Source organism: Elephas maximus, chromosome 2, assembly GCF_024166365.1.
Source record: "Elephas maximus indicus isolate mEleMax1 chromosome 2, mEleMax1 primary haplotype, whole genome shotgun sequence".
Taxonomy (NCBI): domain Eukaryota; kingdom Metazoa; phylum Chordata; class Mammalia; order Proboscidea; family Elephantidae; genus Elephas; species Elephas maximus.
In genome coordinates, this window is record NC_064820.1 from 111,379,979 (window position 1) to 111,399,199 (window position 19,221).

At 35.1% G+C, this 19,221-nt stretch overlaps 1 protein-coding gene across 15 annotated transcripts in view; it reads left to right on the forward strand.

Moving 5' to 3' along the window:
• Positions 1 to 19,221, forward strand: part of PPIP5K2 (diphosphoinositol pentakisphosphate kinase 2) — a 78,793-nt gene that overhangs the window by 535 nt on the left and 59,037 nt on the right. For 14 of the 15 annotated variants that reach the window (XM_049871617.1, XM_049871597.1, XM_049871636.1 and 11 more), the window contains exons 2-8: positions 7,272 to 7,675; positions 9,161 to 9,356; positions 12,763 to 12,853; positions 14,038 to 14,123; positions 15,495 to 15,649; positions 16,225 to 16,326; positions 17,618 to 17,779. In XM_049871617.1, coding sequence (XP_049727574.1) covers positions 7,544 to 7,675; positions 9,161 to 9,356; positions 12,763 to 12,853; positions 14,038 to 14,123; positions 15,495 to 15,649; positions 16,225 to 16,326; positions 17,618 to 17,779 — 924 coding nt within the window. In that variant the 5' untranslated portion in view covers positions 7,272 to 7,543. The remainder of the gene's footprint in view (positions 1 to 7,271; positions 7,676 to 9,160; positions 9,357 to 12,762; positions 12,854 to 14,037; positions 14,124 to 15,494; positions 15,650 to 16,224; positions 16,327 to 17,617; positions 17,780 to 19,221) is intronic. The other variant, XM_049871607.1, reaches the window with a different exon arrangement.

A 19,221-nucleotide genomic window follows, 5' to 3' on the forward strand; every position in this document is an offset into this window, starting at 1 on the left:
AACCTGGTCGCTGGAGGGTTGCGGCCGCCGCTGGGTGGTTTCTTTGTCTTTTGCTGCACTCTGTTGAGCCTAGACGCGCGCTCCTACGAGGGACATGTGCGGAAGTGAATGGCAGCGTGGTCGGGGAAGAGTGACTGCACAGTTCTGAGGGTCCCTTTAGCTTCTTGATTTCCATTTCTCCTCCTGCTCCATTGTCTCCCTTTTTCATTTCTTGGGTTTGTGACACCGAAGATTTCAGTCCTGCCAGAAGGCAACTGCCAAGCTCTTGTTACTCTAGCCTGCTGTCTCGCTTTATCGAAGCGGGCAACCTCGAGTTTGTGAATTGCTGTGGGTAGGGATGGCTATTTTTACTTTCTTTTTGTAGTCTTTATCCTACTACTGGTTGTCACCGCCATTCCCACTTTAAAAGAACAGAAAGCCCCATACGGTGCGGTTTCCCATAGTATGGATGGAGGCTGCAGGTCACTGTCGCACCTCATCGGTTGAAGGATGTGGCATCCTCGCGCGTTTTGAGGGAGAAGGGGCAAGGATGGTGACAACTGGATTTCATTTACTAGGTTCCTGACGATCATTTGGGAGTTTGTGGGTAATAGCTGCCTTGCTTTAGCATGCTGGAAGGCTTAGCTGGTGGAAGTAGGAAGCATGGTTGACTTGAGCACCTAGTATTCTTGCTCTACACTAGAACGGAATTTTGTTTTGCTACTGAAAATTCTGGAGCCCTATTGGCGCAATGATTAAGAGCCCGGCTGCTAACCAAAAGGCTGGCAGTTCAAATCCACCAGCCGCTACTTGGAAACCCTATAGGGCAGTTCTCTTCTGTTCTATAGGATCGCTATGAGTCGAAATCGGCTCGACTGCAACCAGTAACTGAAAATTGTTCAGTGAAATACCGCGTTTTTGTCTCAGGCAGGTAAAATGATAGCTGACGTTAACTGAGCCCTTGCATGTACCAAGTGCTTTACAAATTTTTTCCTTCAGTCCTCTCAACAGTTCCCTGAGTTTTTTAAGATTATCAGCATTTTACGGAGGTAGAAACAGGCTTAGGTTATCTCGCCCAAGTTAACCAGCTACTAGTAAACCTTGGAGACTGTATTAGAAACCAGATCTGACTCAACCTGTATGCTTAACTATTATACTGCCGTCGTGCTTCCCCATTTTCTCAGTAACGTGTTCAGTGGCTGAAAGATTCACTCATTAAAAAGCGTTTGTGTTCCAACTTACGTGTTCAACACAAGACAGGCATAGACCTGATCCTTGTCTTCAGAGAGCGTCAGTATTATGATGCAGAATTAAGTAGTTCAGAATCCAAAATACTAACTGTAGCATTGGGTTGTTTAAAGCAAATGATTAAATGATGTGCAGAAGGTTCAGGATTGTATAATTTAAGTTATAAATTCATATAATTTTCAAGGTGGTTATTGCAAGGGTATTAAACCAAACAATTTGTTCAATATTCACTGATTGCCCAAATAAGTGCCATGCACCAAGTTAAGTAACTGGGATTTACAGATGATGTCCTTGCACTCCAAAAAGCTCCCATGTAACTGAATATATATAATATATATAATATTATGGAGCTATTAATTTTCTTAGGTGTAAATAATATTATGAGTGTTTTTATTTGGGAGATACTTTTTTTTAGAGGTGAATGTTGATACCTACATCTTACTTTCAAATAGCATGGAAGATATATACTAAATATGGCAAAATGTTGGCAATTGTTGAGTCTAGTGGTGGGTATGTGAGTGTTCAGTGAGCTGTTCTTTAAATTTTTCTGAATGTTTGAAAATTTTCATGGTAAAAAATTGAGAAAAAAAAATAACTCTGATGGAAACACATAATTGCGACGATAGATCCAAAATGCTGCTGAGCACTGAGGATGAAAGAGAGTGTTGCTGTGTATTTAGGAGCTGGCAAAGGACAGTTATCAGAAAGGAGTCACTGCAGACCTTACAGTTGGTTATTGAAGGAAGAATAGATACGTTCAAGGACAGTAGTGAATTCCAGACAGAAGGAAGGTCAGGCTCAGCAAAAAGATATCCTGTAAACATGTGAAGAAGGAGAAGAATCAAGGTGAAGGTTGTGTGGAACTTGGAATGTACGTTTCTATGTAAATGATTTTATGAGAGCCTGTAGGAGCCTGTTTAATAACCTGTTACGTAGCTGTCCTACTAGTGGCCTGAAACTGAACCAACATTTATAACAATGTTTCCGTTGGATGTAAAACTGGTAATGCTCTGTGTTAAGGCTGTGTCTCCAGTTTCCTCAGATGTTGGAAGTAGGGATTTTCTGGTTCATAGTTGGACTCCTGAGGGAACCTGTAGAAAGGACTGCAGTGATGGTTTGGAAAGATTTTAAGTTCAGGTAAAACCAGTTCAGCATTTGTCTTCGAGTCTGACTCATGGCGACTCCATGTGTGTCAATGTAGAACTGTGCTCTACAGGGTCTTCCATGGCTGACTTTTTAGAAGTAGATTGCCAGGCCTTTCTTCCAAGGCACCTCTAGGTGGACGTGAACCTTTGGTTCGTTAACAATTTACACCACCCAGCGACTTCTAAATTCAGGTAAAAGGGACTCCAAATAGTAAATGAGACCGATGGATGATCCAAGGTATCGTTTTGAGGACTAGGTAGCTTTGGACAAGGCCAGTAAAGGTGCAAAGGATATGATTTTTTTGTCCCAGCCTTTAGTGTTCACGATAGCTAGTTTCAAGCAGCATGGGAAAATTGGAAAAGATATGATTAAGCTTCCAGCAACAGCAGTGGTAAAGAGGAGTTTCCGTGTCTTCATTAGATGAGCAGTAAATAGGTATATTTGCTCGTTGCCAGTTAAGTTTAGATCAGAAATCTGTCTTAATTATAACAGCTAAAGTATAAACAGCTAACGTTTACTGAGTGTTTACCAAGTGCTAGTTGCTATGTTACCTGTTTTGTCTTTTAATCTTCAAAACAATCAATGATATTTGTGATACCATTTTACAGATGGTGGCTAGGGAGTTTCAGTAACTTGGTTAAGGACACAAATCTGAGCAACATCCAAACCCAGTTTTGTTTCTTAGAGTATGATTCCCAGACCATCAGTATCAGCATCAACTTGGAACTTTTAGAAATGCTAGGTGTTAGCCCTCACCCCCCGATTTTCTAGTTTGGTAGTTTAACTATCCCTCCGGGTGGTTCTGATGCCTGGGGAAGTTTGAGAACCACTGCTTTGGAGTGTGAGCACTTTAGTAGCATAGTACTAATTTCAAATTTAGAAATCAGAATCAAAATGTTTGTTTTTTTTTGCATCAATTTAAAATACAGATTCCCTAGTTAAAAAATGATGATTCAGAAAACGTGTAGTAGGTCCAGAAATTTGTTTTCTTACAAGCACCTTAGATAATTGTGATTTGTTGTTGTTGTTAGATGCCGTCGAGTCAGTTCCAGCTCATAGAGACCGTGTGTACAACAGAACAAAACACTGCCCGGTCCTGCACAGTCCCCATAATCATTATGCTGGAGCCCATTGTTACAGCCACTGTGTCAAGCCATCTCATTGAGGGTCTTCCTCTTTTTCACTGGCAATTTACCAAGCCTGATGTCCTTCTCCAGGGACTGGTCCCTCCTAATAACACGTCCAAAGTATGTGGCATGAAGTCTTGCCATCCTTGCTTCTAAGGAACATTCTGGCTGTACTTTTTCCTAGACAGATGTTTGTTCTTCTGACAGTCCATAGTATATTCAGTATTCTTCACCAGCACCATAATTCAAATGCATTGGTTTTTCTTTGGTCTTCCTTATTCATTGTCCAGCTTCCCCATGCATATGAGGCGATTGAAAACACCATAGCTTGGGTCAGGCGCACCTTAGTCCTTTAAGTGACATCTTTGCTTTTTAACACTTGAAAGAGGTCTTTTGCAGCAGATTTGCCCAATGCAGTGCATGTCTTTTGATTTCTTAATTGCTGCTTCCATGGGTGTTGACTGTGGAGCCAAGTAAAATGAAATCCTTGACAATTGCAGTCTTTTCTCTTTTTATCATGATGTTGCTTATTGGTCTAGTTGTGAGGATTTTTATTTTCTTTATGTTAAGGTGTAATCCATACTAAAGGCTGTATGTAGTCTTTGATCTTCTTCAATGAGTGCTTCAAGTCATCTTTCAGCAAGCAAGGTTGTGTTATCTGCATATCACAGGTTGTTAATGAGTCTTACACCAATCCTCACGCCCCGTTCTTCTTCATATAGTCCATCTTCTTGGATTATTTGCTCAGCATACAGATTGAATAAGTATGATGAAAGGATACAGCCCTGACACACACTTTTCCTGATTTTAAACTATGTAGCACCCCCTTGTTCTGTTCAAACGACTGCCTCTTGGCCTATGTACAGGTTCCACATGAGCACAATTAAGTGTTCTGGAATTCCCATTCTTTGCATTGTTATCCATAATTTTGTTATGATCCACACAGTCGAATGCCTTTGCATAGTCAATAAAACATCTTTCTGGTATTCTCTGCTTTCATCCAAGATCCATCTGACATCAGCAGTGTTATCCCTCTTTCCATGTCCTCTTCTGAATCTGGTTGAGTTTCTGGCAATTTCCTGGCGCTGTACCGCGGCAACTGCTTTTGAATGATCTTCGGCAAAATTTTACTTGTGTGTGATTTTATTGATATTATTCAATAATTTCTGCATTCTCTTGGATCACCTTTCTTTGGAACAGGCACAAATATGGATCTCTTTGAGTCAGTTGGTTAGGTAGCTGTCTTCGACATTTCTTGGCATAGATGAGTGAGCGCTTCCAGCACTGCATCCGTTTGTTGAAACATCTCAATTGGTATTCCGCCAATTCCTGGAGTCTTGTTTTTTGCCAGTGCCTTCAGTGCAACTTGGACTTCTTCCTTCAGTACCATTGGTTCTTGATCATAAGCCACCGCCAGAAATGGTTGAACGTCAACCAATTCTTTTTGGTACAGTGACTCTGTGCATTCCTTCCATCTTCTTTTGATGCTTCCTGCATCCTTCAGTGTTTTTCCCATAGAATCCCTCAATATTGCAACTTGAGGCTTGAATTTTTTTTTCAGTTCTTTCAGTTTGAGTAATGTCAAGCATGTTCTTCCCTTTTTGTTTTCTAACTTCAGATATTTGCACATTTCATTATATTTTACTTTGTCTTTTTGAGCTGCCCTTTGAAAGCTTCTCTTCAGCTTTTTTACTTTATTGTTTCTTCCATTTGCTCTAGCTACTCAACTTTCAAGAGCAAGTTTCAGAGTATTTTTGGACATGCATTTTGATCTTTTCTTTCTTTCAGGTCTTTTTAATGACCTTTTGCTTTCTTTGTGTATGATGTCCTTGATGCCCTCTTACAGTTTATCTGGCCTTCGGTCATTAGTGTTCAATGTGTCAATCAATTCTTGAGGTGGTCTTTAAATTCAGGTGGGATATACAGAAGTTTGTATTTTGGCTCTTGTGGACTTGTTTTAATTTTCTTCAACTTCAATTTGAACCTGCATATAAGCCATTGATTCTGATATAGCCAGTCCATTTGGAATCCACTGCTATAGAAGAAATATTAAAAATGAAATTTTGAACCTATTTGAATACTGTAATATCTTAAGGTCAGACAATTATGCATTTTGGAATTCATAACCAAGGATGTAGTTTGATCAAAATGCTGAATAATGTGGAAATGCCATATGCATAAACTGCATTTGCTTTAATTGTCAGGGGATTAAGTAAAATAGCAAACCATTTAGAATGTTCTGGATCTCCTATAATTGCCATAAGATTTCATCTTGTACCACAATATATGTACTTTTTGGTGCAGGGAGGGGGTGTGGTCAAAAAAATATTTATTCCGTATCTTTAGTTTCCCCAGAATTTATTAAACATTTTAATGCTGGTGGCACAGTGGTTAATAGCTCGGCTACTATCCAAAAGGTTGGCAGTTCAAATCCACCAGCTGCTCCTTGCAACCCCTGTGAGGCAGTTCTACTCTGTCTTATAGATGTTTGCCGTTTAATGTAAAACAGAAGAATTGAGATCAACTTATTTACTTGTATTTCAGCTAACATCTTTTACATATAAAACAGAGCACAGGGAGTAGGAACAAAAGGCATTGATTTATAAAATGAATTACCTCTGCTTTTATTCTTTAATCATAAATTATTTTAAATTTCATAACACTCCATGAGCAAGGTTATTATAAAGATGGGTAAACTTAAGACAAAAAAGAAAAAACTTAAGACTGGATGGGTAAAATAGTTTTATGTTTATCTTAGTGACCCTATAGGACAAAGTAGAACTGCCCCATAGGGTTTCCAAGGAGCCACTGGTGCATTTGAACTGCCAACCTTTTGGTTAGCAGCTGAACTCTTAACCACTGTGTCACCCACCGAGGCTCCTTATGTTTCATGGGGAACTGCTAATTAAAGTGGTATCAGAATTTTAGGAATAGGATTCTTGAAGTTACGCTTTCCAGTATTATCTAGCAAATCCTTCAGTATGTCTTAAGAATATTTGACCAAGTAATTTCTTATATTACAACTAATCAAAGAAAATATTTGATATGTAGCTTCATCTTGGTAAACCAAAAACCAAACCCTTTGCCATCGAGTCCATTCCAACTCATAGTGACCCTATAGGACAGAGTAGAACTGCCCAATAGGGTTTCCAAGGAGCAGATGATAGATTCAAGCCTCAGACTTTTTGGTCAGCAGCTGAGTTCTCAACCACTGCACCACCAGGGCTCCATTCATTCTTGGTAGATAGTTTTAATATGGCCAATTAACAAATACATATAAGCAGCTTTCGTAACAAATATTTTGAGGTTATATCACTGTTATATGGTGGTTATGTTCCCTGAAAAACTCCTTTGCAAGCTGATCTTGCATAAATTGAGGCCTTTAAAAAATTGATTTAATGTAATTCCAGATTGATGTTCAGTTGTAAATTATTATTAAATTCATATTACATTTTGTCTATCCTTTTCCATTCCATTCAAATATATGCTGAGGGGATTAGGCTTTAAAGTAATTTTCTTAAAATTTGAGTGATTTACTTGATATTTTTGGATGGGTAATTTCTTATTTTTTGTATCAGTTTGTCATATTGTTAAGATGTATATTAGTAAAGATCAGAATTTTAATTTCTTAATTTTATGGAAGGAAAGAATTTTCATTTTGAAGGTATTTATGAATTTATTTTGTGAAATTTATATGTGCCATTAAAATTATTTTGAATTGAGTATTTTCGAAGTATACTCTCCAAAATTAATTTTTTTATTGCATTTTAGGTAAAAAAAAAAAATTTGCTGTATCAACTCTGGGAAACAGTAGCCTTACTGTCTGTTTTTTAAACTGCAGCAAGAACTTAAATATCAACAATGAAGCAATGATATCTGAGAACAAAAGAACATTTTCCAACTAACTGTCATCAGAATTTCAAGTGACTGTATAAGCACAGACAAGCTGCAACAGAGCTATGTCTCAGCCAGCTGCAGAGAGAATGCTTTCTTCTGACGCCGTTTACTTACGAGTTTTAGTATAGATCATTTACGTTATATATATGTCAAATGAAATCAAAATGAGTGAAGCCCCCAGATTCTTTGTTGGGCCTGAAGATACTGAAGTAAATCCTGGAACTTACCGACACTTCTTCCACCATGCAGATGAAGATGATGATGACGAAGATGAGTCTGTAAGTTGTTTGGTGAGAGAAGACCAATATAGTATAGACTTTTTACTACTCACTATTAATGTGAATTAAAACTATTATTTTAAATTGTTAACTTTTTTTTTTTACATAAGAATTTGCTGGAAATGTTGTGAACTGCAAGAGTATATTTTGGTTCATGAGTGACATTGCTGAACCTGTTATGCATCAAGAAATTAGGGTCAGATTTTAAGTTGTTTAAGGATGTCTATTTTAGTTTCTTTCAATGATATGCCTAGCATAACAAAGAATTGGGTAGAAAAAATGACAAGGAGAAACATGGAATAATCAGGTCCATAAATCAAAAGGGCTTCTTGTATATAAAGTATATAACAAATACTTAAAGAACTAGAAGGAAATAATTTTAAAGGTACTAAAGAAGGAAGTTATTTAACCAGCTTCATTAAGTTTATCAAGTTGTCAGTGCAAGTGCAGGTTGACCTGAAGATATCTGTACTTATTAAGCATTCACAAATCTGCAAATGGGTTGGCTACAAGTAGATGCTACCTCAACTATCCGCAGTTGTATGTGTGTATATGTGTAAGTCAGCTAGTCAGTCTAAATCTCTTTCTGACATACTGAATTTATATCCATACCGTACCTTTAAAACTGACACTCATTTATTATGTTCATTTAGTTATAGTTACATTAGCACTGCATTTTTCTAACTCATTTTTTTTTTAAATAGGAGTTGTTTTACCGAGAACTCATTTTCAAATAGAGACTTAGAATATGTCTTTGTGTTTCTTATATTTTCAATTGGAAAGATGATTTTATTTTAAAAGAAATACATATTGTACTTGTTAAAAGTAGTAAAAACAAGCCAAAAATAGCTATAAATAATTCTTTAATTTTTTTTTTCATGGTTATTTAACACCTTTCACAGTATAGTCACGGGTATCTGAAATGCAAACCGGACTATCAGTTTTTGGAAGCTTTCAGTGCAGGGTGGTTATCATGCATCTGCCGACACCTCTGTTAATGGCTTGGCTTATTCCACAGTTTCCATCCAGGTTGTCAGTGGTGACCAGATAATATTCAGGCTCAGCCTGTGAAAATAGTTCAATACTGTACAGCTTTGTAGTCAGGAATAGCACTTACTTTAGGCAAGAGAATCTTTATCTCACTCCTGTTTGCCTGTTTACTTAAATTAGACCGAATTTGGGCCATTTTCTGGTGTGAGGAGGACAAGTAAATGCAAGAGACAGTGAAAGGAGGAGTATTTGCATAGGTTTCGGATCTGATTAAAAATAGCAACTATATTCTGAAAGTATTTCTGGTTTTCAAAAATTTTCTCACCTTTGTAGGAAACTATTATTATTATAACATAATTTTGATAAATGCTTTGTTGATTAACGTGTCACTTATATTGATTCAGTGCATGTCTCATTTAATTCTGGAGAAGATTAAGATAGCTGTACTTTGGAGTCTGTATTAAGTCCTGATTTTTTGTTTCCTTTCTGTTTTAGCCACCGGAAAGGCAGATTGTGGTTGGAATATGTTCCATGGCAAAGAAATCCAAATCTAAACCAATGAAAGAAATTCTTGAACGGATCTCCTTATTTAAATATATCACAGTAGTAGTATTTGAAGAGGATGTTATTTTGAATGAACCAGTGGAAAATTGGCCTTTATGTGATTGTCTTATTTCATTCCATTCTAAAGGTATTGAAGAAGAGAGGAAGCCCCTTTCTCCTCTCTGCTTATAAAACTAATACATATTAATTGTAGAAAATTTGAAAAAACAGAAAATTATCCGTAATGCCACTCTAACAAATGGGTGATACTAACATTTTGATGTATCTTTCCAGTCTTTTTGTATGTGTGTGTGTCTGTGTGTATATTTTTTAAAAACAAATTTGGTGTTGTAGTATATATGTAATTTTACGTTTAGCTCTTTTCACTTAAGTACATCAAGAGTTTTTTTTTTCCCTCCGTATCATTCTTCGAAAACCTGATTTTTAATGACTGCGTAATACATCATCATGTAGATGTCCTATAATGTATGTAACCAATCTCCTAATATTTACATGGTTTCCAGGTTTTCACTATTAAAATAACCTTGTGATGAACGCTTTGAATGTATATCTTTGTTCACATCTCTAAATTTCTTAGGATGAATTCTTTGAATGATTGAGTATTTGTAAGCCTTTATGATTTAGCTGTGTAGAAGATGATCTATTATTTTTCATATGCTTATACATATTTATACTTTATTTCTGAAGAATTTAATATTTGAGATTTTAGATCTTGGTATCTTTTAATAAACTGAAAAATAAGTTTAGCTTAATTATTATTTCAGGGAGTTTCAACATATAAAATAGTATAGATTATAACTAAGTGTGTATCTGAAAATTTATAACATAAGAATTTGTAAATTAAGTGAATTTCACACTAACAATTAAAATTTGAAAGATGTGCTCTTATTTATAAATGTTTTAGTATTTAACCGTCACTTATTACCAAAATATCTAGCCCTGAGCTGTGCAAAAGTCTTCATTTTAGTTAAATGTTCAAGAAGATCTCCTTCAATAAGAAGAGGATAGAGCATGGTTGAAGCTTTTTGTGTTCTCATTGCTTCAGTTGTTTGTCCTTATTTCATAGAGAAGCCAAGGCCTTGATCTTTGCATACTGAAGTCCCTCATTTCAGAGAACCTTACATTTTGCTTATCCTGAGTATAAGGTGGTTCTTCTGCAAAAGCTATTTACCTATAAAAAGTAGGCCTGTCTAAGGTCATATCTCATATATTGTTTCTGGGTAAGGAAAATATTCTTAAAAAAGCAAGGAACTGAATATTTTCCTATTTATTGAATTCTGCTGTTGTTAGGTGCCATCGAGTCGGTTCCGACTCATAGCAACCCTATGCACAACAGAACGAAACACTGCCTGGTCCTGCACCATCCTTAAAATCGTTGTTATGCTTGAGCTCATTGTTGCAGCCACTGTGTCAGTCCACCTCGTTGAGGGTTTTCCTCTTTTCCGCTGACCCTGTACTCTGCCAAGCATGATGTCCTTCTCCAGGGACTGATCCCTCCTGACAACAGGTCCAAAGTATGTAAGATGCAGTCTCGCCATCCTTGCTTCTAAGGAGCATTCTGATTTTACTTCTAAGACAGATTTGTTCATTCTTTTGGCAGTCCATGGTATATTCAATATTCTCCGCCAACACCACAATTCAAAGGCATCAACTCTTCTTCGGTCTTTCTCATTCATTGTCCAGCTTCCACATGCATATGATGTGATTGAAAATACCATGGCTTGGATCAGGCGCACCTTAGTCTTCAGGGTGACATCTTTGCTCTTCAACACTTTGAAGAGGTCCTTTGCAGCAGATTTGCCCAATGCAAAGCATCTTTTGATTTCTTGACTGCTGCTTCCATGGGTGTTGATTGCGGATCCAAGTAAAATGAAATCCTTGACAACTTCAGTCTTTTCTCTGTTTATCATGATGTTGCTTATTGGTCCACTTGTGAGGATTTCTGTTTTCTTTATGTTGAGGCGTAATCCATACTGAAAGCTGTGGTCTTTGATCTTCATTAGTAGGTGCTTCAAGTCCTCTTCACTTTCAGCAAGCAAGGTTGTGTCATCTGCATAACGCAGGTTGTTAATGAGTCTTCCTGCAATCTTGATGCCCCATTCTTCTTCATATGTAGTCCAGCTTCTCGGATTATTTGTTCAGCACACAGATTAAATAGGTATGGTGAGAGAATACAACCCTGACACACACCTTTCCTGACTTTTGAGTTCTGCTAGGAGGCTTCAAACTATAGACTTGGGGACATTTTTACAACAAATGTTAAGTTCTAAGAGTCTTTATAAAACTTGAGGGATTTCTAGTTTGTTTGTGGCCAAGTGATTTTTGGTATAGTGTATTTCTATTTAAACTTTAAAAATAACAGGAATTTAGGGATAAATCTTGTTTAACTGATCATAGCTGTTGTGTTTCATTTTTTAAACTTCATTATGCTTTGATATGTTTTCCCTCTTGCAACTGTTCTGATAATGCTACAAAATAACAGTGTATTCACAGGTATACTGAAGTTAAATCTGAAAATTATGCATATTTGCTGATTTTTTTACCCTTGTCCATAGATGACATACTTGTTGAAATATTGTTATTTAAAGAATAGTAATAGGTAAAGGTTATTGAACACTTTGTCTGTCAGGTACTGTGCTAAGTGCTTTATATGCACTATGTCATTTAATCCTCCAAAAATTCTACTAAATAGTACTAGTAAAATATCCATTTATAGCCAAGAATCAGAGTTTAGAGATACTAAATACATTTGCATAGCTAGTGAAAGGTGGGGCCAGGATTTGAACTCAGGTTTATATTCTTAACATCTGCGGTATACTGCCTCTCTTAATAATGTGTATTGATAGATAAAATTAGAGACTTTTAGTGTTACTACAAGGAGTGAATTGTAAAGTATAATAATTAAAATTTTTAGTTTTTTTTTTTTTTTTGGTTTCTTGCCATATCTGCTATTTGATTTCATTTCATTGTAATTAGTGTTTTTTATTAGGTCATTAATTTCTGATATCTTAACATTGATGTAACAGCAGTGTGATCCTGCTCATATATTTTATATTTTGAGCATATCTCTTATATGTGAATTCATTTTTGTTTTTGCTGCTATTTTTAAAGGTACATAAGTTCTTTGAATTATCAGCTAATACATACGTATAGATAGTAAAATTTCTAAGTGAGAAGAGCAGTTCTATATATTTAAAAAGATATCAGGTAATTGTGATAGATTTAAGCTTTTTATGTTTAGTGTATACAAGGTACTCTTACCCTCTATCAGGTGACTGAATAATCAGGCATTGACTAACATGTCAGTGCTCTAAATTTAGTTATATAACCACTGACTTGCTATGACTTTTCAATCAAAATAACTAGTAAAAAATAAGATAGGTTTAATATTATAAGTTCAATCAAGTTTTATGTATTATTTCATTTTAAAAGTTATATGCATAATGAAATTATTTTATGGAGAGGTGTCAGTGTAAGTTGATAAATTTATAGCTGTCAGTTTATCTTGATATGTTAATAATATGTATTCTTAGGGTTTCCACTGGACAAAGCAGTTGCCTATGCAAAACTCAGGAATCCATTTGTAATCAATGACTTGAATATGCAGTATCTCATACAAGATAGGTGAGTCGTGCAATTGGCTGAATTAAGAGAAGGAAAATTAACATTTATTTAGTACCTACTGTATGTTAACATGGCATCGGATGTTTTCATATACATTAATTCCTTGTGTCTTCAAAATAATACTCAGAAATAGGTATTTACACCCATTTTTACAGAAGAAGAAATTTGAGAATCATGGAGATCAGTTAATTTGTCCAGTGCCACGAGTAGTTCTCCATGTAGTAGAACAAAGTCTTAAACCAGATTTGTTTACTTTCCAGAGCCTTTTAAACCATTAAAAATTATGAACAATTTTTACTCATTATAACTGTATTTTTTTTATGTGGTCAAGTATATTCATTTTGAAAAAGTTTCCACTATGCATCTTAGCAGGCAAAAACCATGAATTTTAAGAGAAATTGTAAAATGTGAGTATATGTACGTATTTTATTTAATTGATGTTTCACTCTGATGGCTACCCTTTTAATTTCATTGGCATTCTATTTTCCTTTGTTAGCATTACAATATGAATATCAGAAAACTCTATAAAATATAAGGCCTTGTTTTTCTATTTTTAAACTTTTTCTTCCAGTTAGTAACACTATTAATATTTAAAAATGTAAAATATTTCCCTTAGGCTTTATATAGTAAAGTATGTTTATATAGTAACACATGTATATATGTGTGTGTGTGTGTATGTTAGTTTTAAGAAGTTTTAAAAATAAAAGCATGAAATTATTTAATCCTGCCACTATATCTACCATATTGTTTTCCTTTAGAAAGCAACATGTAAATACATGCACTTTACAAAATTGGGATTACTTTTCTTTTAGAATATTGTGACTCTCTCTCTATGTCATTAAATTTTGAGTATAAGGCTTTCAATAGGTAATATTCTGTCATTGACCTGTATCAGCTTTATTTAACTAAGTTATTATAAATTTACATTTCCAGTTTTAAAAATTAGTATTTTAATATGCTACACAAAATATTTTTGTGTATAAATTTTTGTTCTTATTGCTGAATATTTCCTTAGGATACATTTTTCAGTATTATAGTTGACATGTTTATTTTAAAAAATAAAAAGACTGAACATACATATCCTTTTTAGTAGTGGAACAGTAATGATGTACTTTAAGAACCGTTCAATAATATATTCACTGTGAACTAGAGCAAAAACAATAAGTATGTTTTCCCTTTTTTAGGAGAGAAGTGTATAGTATTCTTCAAGCTGAAGGTATTTTACTTCCTCGTTACGCAATTTTGAACCGTGACCCAAATAATCCCAAAGGTAAGAGAGATTTTAACCAAGCTGTCTTCTGCCACTGAACATGCTTTTAGAACACTTTCTTTCTCACATTAAGTGGAATGAATTTTAACAATTTATAGTATTCTATTCAGTTGTTTTTTCTTCTATCTAAACAAATAAGCATTATATTTAATTAAAATGTGACACTATGAGTGAAATAATGTCTAAATAATTTAGGAGTTATCAGTCCTACTTTTCTTTGGCCTACATTGGACGTATCTCTGAGAATCATGAAGAATTTTAAAATTTCACAGTTAATAAATTGGTGTTGATTAGGGATAAACAAGTGATTCATCTGACTGTTAAAGTAAGTATTCAAAACTTCACTTTAAGGTACCACAGTTAAAATTTCTGATAATAATAAGTAGTAATTTTGAGATATTACTACTTAATATTTTAAGCAACCTTTATTTCTTTTTCCTGAATATTTAAACATAGTGTGTAAGCTAGCCTATACATAACTAAAACCAAACCCCCTGCCGTCAAGTCCATTCTGACTCATAGCAACCTTGCAGAACAGAGTAGATTCTAAAAGGGCAAAATAAGTGTTTATCTGTTTCAAGATTTAATATGCTGATAGCACTTAATGTTATGGGGACTTTTGATGACTTTGTTGTACATTAAAACAACTTTTAAAAAAATCCAGATGGAGCATTTATTATTTGAAACAGGGAACTTTTCCCATTGATCTAGAGGTAAAAAATTAACTTTCTAATTAGATTGCTTGCTTACTCACATACTCTGCATGTAGGCCATTTTTCTAACTGAAATAATTTTATGTTATATGATATCTGTGATACAAGTGATCCATGTATTTTTCAGAAGATGGTGACATTCTAGAGTTATATCTCAGTCTTTTTTGTTGATGTCATCTCCTAATTTACTTTTTTTAACTTCGAATTCTGTGGCGTAGTATGGTGAGATGGCAAATTCATGAGATTTAAAGAACAAATCTTTTTCCTAATGCCTGTATGTCGTAAATGTTGGTATATGTTGTTTGCAAAAATATTTCTAATTAAGATCAAATCAGTACATTATCCAAGATTACATTTCTTTGCAATCTCTATTCTAGTTTTAAAAAACAGTCCTAAGTAATAATACCGTATGTCGCAAACAGTTAATGTACTTGGCTGCTAACCAAAAGGTTAGAAGTTCAGGTTTACCTAAGTGCCTTGGAAGAAAGGCCTGGTGATCTACTTCCAAAAACTCAGCCACCGAAATCCTGTGGAGCATAGTTCTACTCTGACACACATCGGGTTGCCATGAGTCAGAATCAACTTGATGGCACTTGTTTTTGGTTATCTACATATTATACAGTATGTAATTTGTTTTGCTGTTATATTTGATTTATAGAATGCAGTCTGATTGAAGGGGAAGATCATGTTGAAGTAAATGGAGAAGTTTTCCAAAAGCCGTTTGTAGAAAAGCCAGTAAGTGCAGAAGATCACAATGTTTACATTTATTATCCAACTTCTGCAGGTGGTGGAAGTCAAAGACTCTTTCGAAAGGTAAACCTTTATAATCCTAGTAAATACTTTTCTTGGTTTTTCTGTTGTATAAATTTAATTAAAAAGCAGTCAAGTACTAAATAAAACTTATTAGATATTGGACTCTTGAAAATATATCATTTAGAGATAAATTTATAAAACTGATATCATGCTTTTTCAAAAAAGCAAGGCATTATTTTAATTATTTAACATTTATACAGAATTTCTCCCTGCAGAACACTGAGAAAGTCACTTGCTTCTATGGTGTAGTTACGTGGTGGAAAACTCTATAGTAATAGAAATGAACAAACTTGCAGCAATATGGATGAATCTTAGAAACATTATTCTAAGCATTTGGTGTATTTTTATGCTATTTAGCTTACATATATGTTGTAATTACAGCAGAGATTGTAATACCGCCCTGTGGAACACAGTTTACTCTGAAACACACGGGGTTGCCGTGAGTCAGAATTGAGTCAACAACAACTGGTTTGGTTTTGATTTTGGCTTTTTAAAGATGAAAATAGATAGCAAAAGGGTTATATTATAAAACTGAGGAAAATATGTTGTATTTGATGGACATCTTTTGCTTTCAGATTGGCAGTAGAAGTAGTGTTTATTCCCCAGAAAGCAATGTACGAAAAACAGGCTCATATATCTATGAAGAGTTTATGCCCACAGATGGTACCGATGTTAAGGTAGGAGTCAGTAAAAGTGTATGTTAGTTTTGTATTTACAATTTGCCAGTGATCTTGGAAACCCTGGTGGTGTAGTGGTTAAGTGCTACGGCTGCTAACCAAAGGGTCAGCAGTTTAAATCCGCCAGGCGCTCCTTGGAAACTATATGGGGCAGTTCTACTCTGTCCTATAGGGTTGCTATGAGTCGGAATTGACTCGATGGTGCTGGGTTTGGTTTTGGTTTTCAGTGATCTTACAAAGAGGTAACCCTTTAACTACCTAGGTCTAACCTTTGTTCTGTATCTCTTTTTGACTAGGAATTTTTAATCTATTTTGTGCCATCAATGTCTTTGGCAGGCTGAAGCCTATAGACCTTTTTTTTTTTTCTTTTTTAGGGTTCTCAAATGCTTAACATAAAACACAGGATTGCAAAGAAAACAAACTTTATTCAAGTGTGATCAACATATATAAAAATTGAATTTACCATACAGTAACATATATGCTTCTTTAAGAGGGCATTAAATAATAAAAAATGTTTGACGAGGGTCTGTTAGCCACCACAGTTTCCAAGCAGTGATTAGTATATTGCAATCTGCAACAACTGTAATGTGATATAAAAATATCTGAGGTTTTTATTGGAGACAAATAGTCTGAATTGCTTTACCTTCGATCAGTTGCTCGCTAACCAGACTTCTTTGTAAAGTAGATCTGATCATGAACCTCTCCTGTAAAAATTCTCCCGTGGGCCCTCATCAACATCATTATAACCAAATGCATAAGCCTGGCATACAAGATATTTCGCAGTCCATCCTCTGTCTGTATTACAAACCCTATTTCTTACAGCATAAAATGTATCAGATAACTAAGTTGACATTACCTGAGTACATTATGTTTCATGCCTTTGTCCTTTGTGTTTATTACCTCTAATTGGAGTAGATTTGCCTCTCTTGTCTGCCTTGGAGTTTGTGCTTTATCCCCTCCCCTTTTTAATATTTTTTTTCTTATGGAAGTTATTGCTTCCATAATATTTTATGTTTTTCCTTTGTTAAACAATTTGAGGAGAAGGTTCACATCTTATGTGTTCTAGTATTCCCCCGTAATGCTCAGTACAGTAGCTTTCTATAGAGAATGAACCCCACTTTGCAATATAATCAGTTATTTGTAACCTTTTCCAATGTCTTGAAATATTTAATATGTAAAATAGAAAGATATGTCTATTCAGTAGTCTGGAGTCTGAACTATATTTTTTATAGATTTTGTTTTAAATTTGTCATCTGATGGTGTTAATTTTTTTTTAATACATTCATGAAAGGTTTATACGGTGGGTCCTGATTATGCCCATGCGGAAGCTCGAAAATCTCCAGCACTTGATGGCAAGGTGGAACGAGATAGTGAAGGAAAAGAAGTAAGATACCCTGTTATTCTCAATGCACGAGAAAAATTAATTGCTTGGAAAGTCTGCCTTGCTTTTAAGGTAAAGATATTATACAGGCTAAATGAAAACCTCACTGCTCTTGAGTCATTTCCAGCTCGTAGTGACCGTGTAGGACAGAGTAGAACTGCCCCATAGGGTTTCCATGGTGGTAATTTTTATGGAAGCAGATTGCCACATCTTTCTCCCACAGAGTAGCTGGTGAGTTTGAATCACCAGCCTTTCGGTTAGCAGCCGAATACTTAACCATTGTGCAACTAGGGCTCCTCTACACAGGCTATATAAAAACCAAAAACCAAAAACCAGCCCAGTTGGTGTCGAGTCCATTCCAATGTACAGTGACCTTATAGGACAGAGTAGAACTGCCCCATGGGGTTTCCAAGGAGTGGCTGATGAATTCGAACTGCTGACCTTTTGGTTAGCAGCCAAGCTCTTAAATAGTGTGCCACCAGAGCTCCATACAGGCTGTATAGACCCTTGTAAATGGAATTCCAGTTTTCTCTTTTGAGTAAAGGAAAAGTTATTTGGGCTTATAATTGGAGACGTAAGACAAGAAAGGAGTCCCTGGGTGGCACAAATGGTTAAGCGCTAAGGTACTAACCGAAAGGTTGTAGGTTCGAATCCACCCCAAAGCACCTCAGAAGAATGGCCTGGCAATCTACTTTGGAAAGGTCACAGCCATTGAAAATACTGTGGAGTACAATTTTACTCTGAAACAGGTAGGGTTGTCATGAGTTGGAATCGACTCTGTGGCAACTCCTTTACTGGTTTAAGCTGAGAAATTAATACATCTAAATGGTTCATGTGTTTTTCAAGGGATATTTGTAATGCTAATAATAAAATTATGTAGTAAATGAAAAGTCTCTGTTTCTCTGTATTTTCTGTATTATATATAAAGGAACCATGTCAATTTATAATTCTGATTTTTTATGAGTTCCTTCAATTAATCTATATTGTAAGATTTTTATTTTGCTACTCTATGGTAAAAATTTAAAAAGAAGTAGTACAACTTACATTTAATAAAGGATAAATTTTACCTTTTTGAAACTTTACATTGAGATCTATAACTTAAAGGCCAGTCTATATTACTGGTTGTTAAATAATAAAGAAGTAACCTGTGTCTTAACGATATTTGAATTCTTTTTCATGAAAGGAATCGTAGCCTATTATTCTGTGAATATATTTGAATAGCTTTATATGAACAGTTTCAATTATTTAATGCCAGAATTCCAAAAGTCATGACTTAAAATAGCATTATGCTGATATATAATGATTTGAGCATAAAGCATAGCAGATCAGAAGATTTCTGGAGTCTAGGCAAGAAATTCATACCTTTAAGCTACTTTCTTCTCCAAAACAAAGTGAATTGATTTCAGGTGCTCACAAGTGTGCAGTTATCAGGGCTTAAATGCTTCATAAGGGTAATTGGATGTTTTCCTCTCAAATATGTCTTCAAAACTATTTCTCTTTTTCTCTCCTTCCTT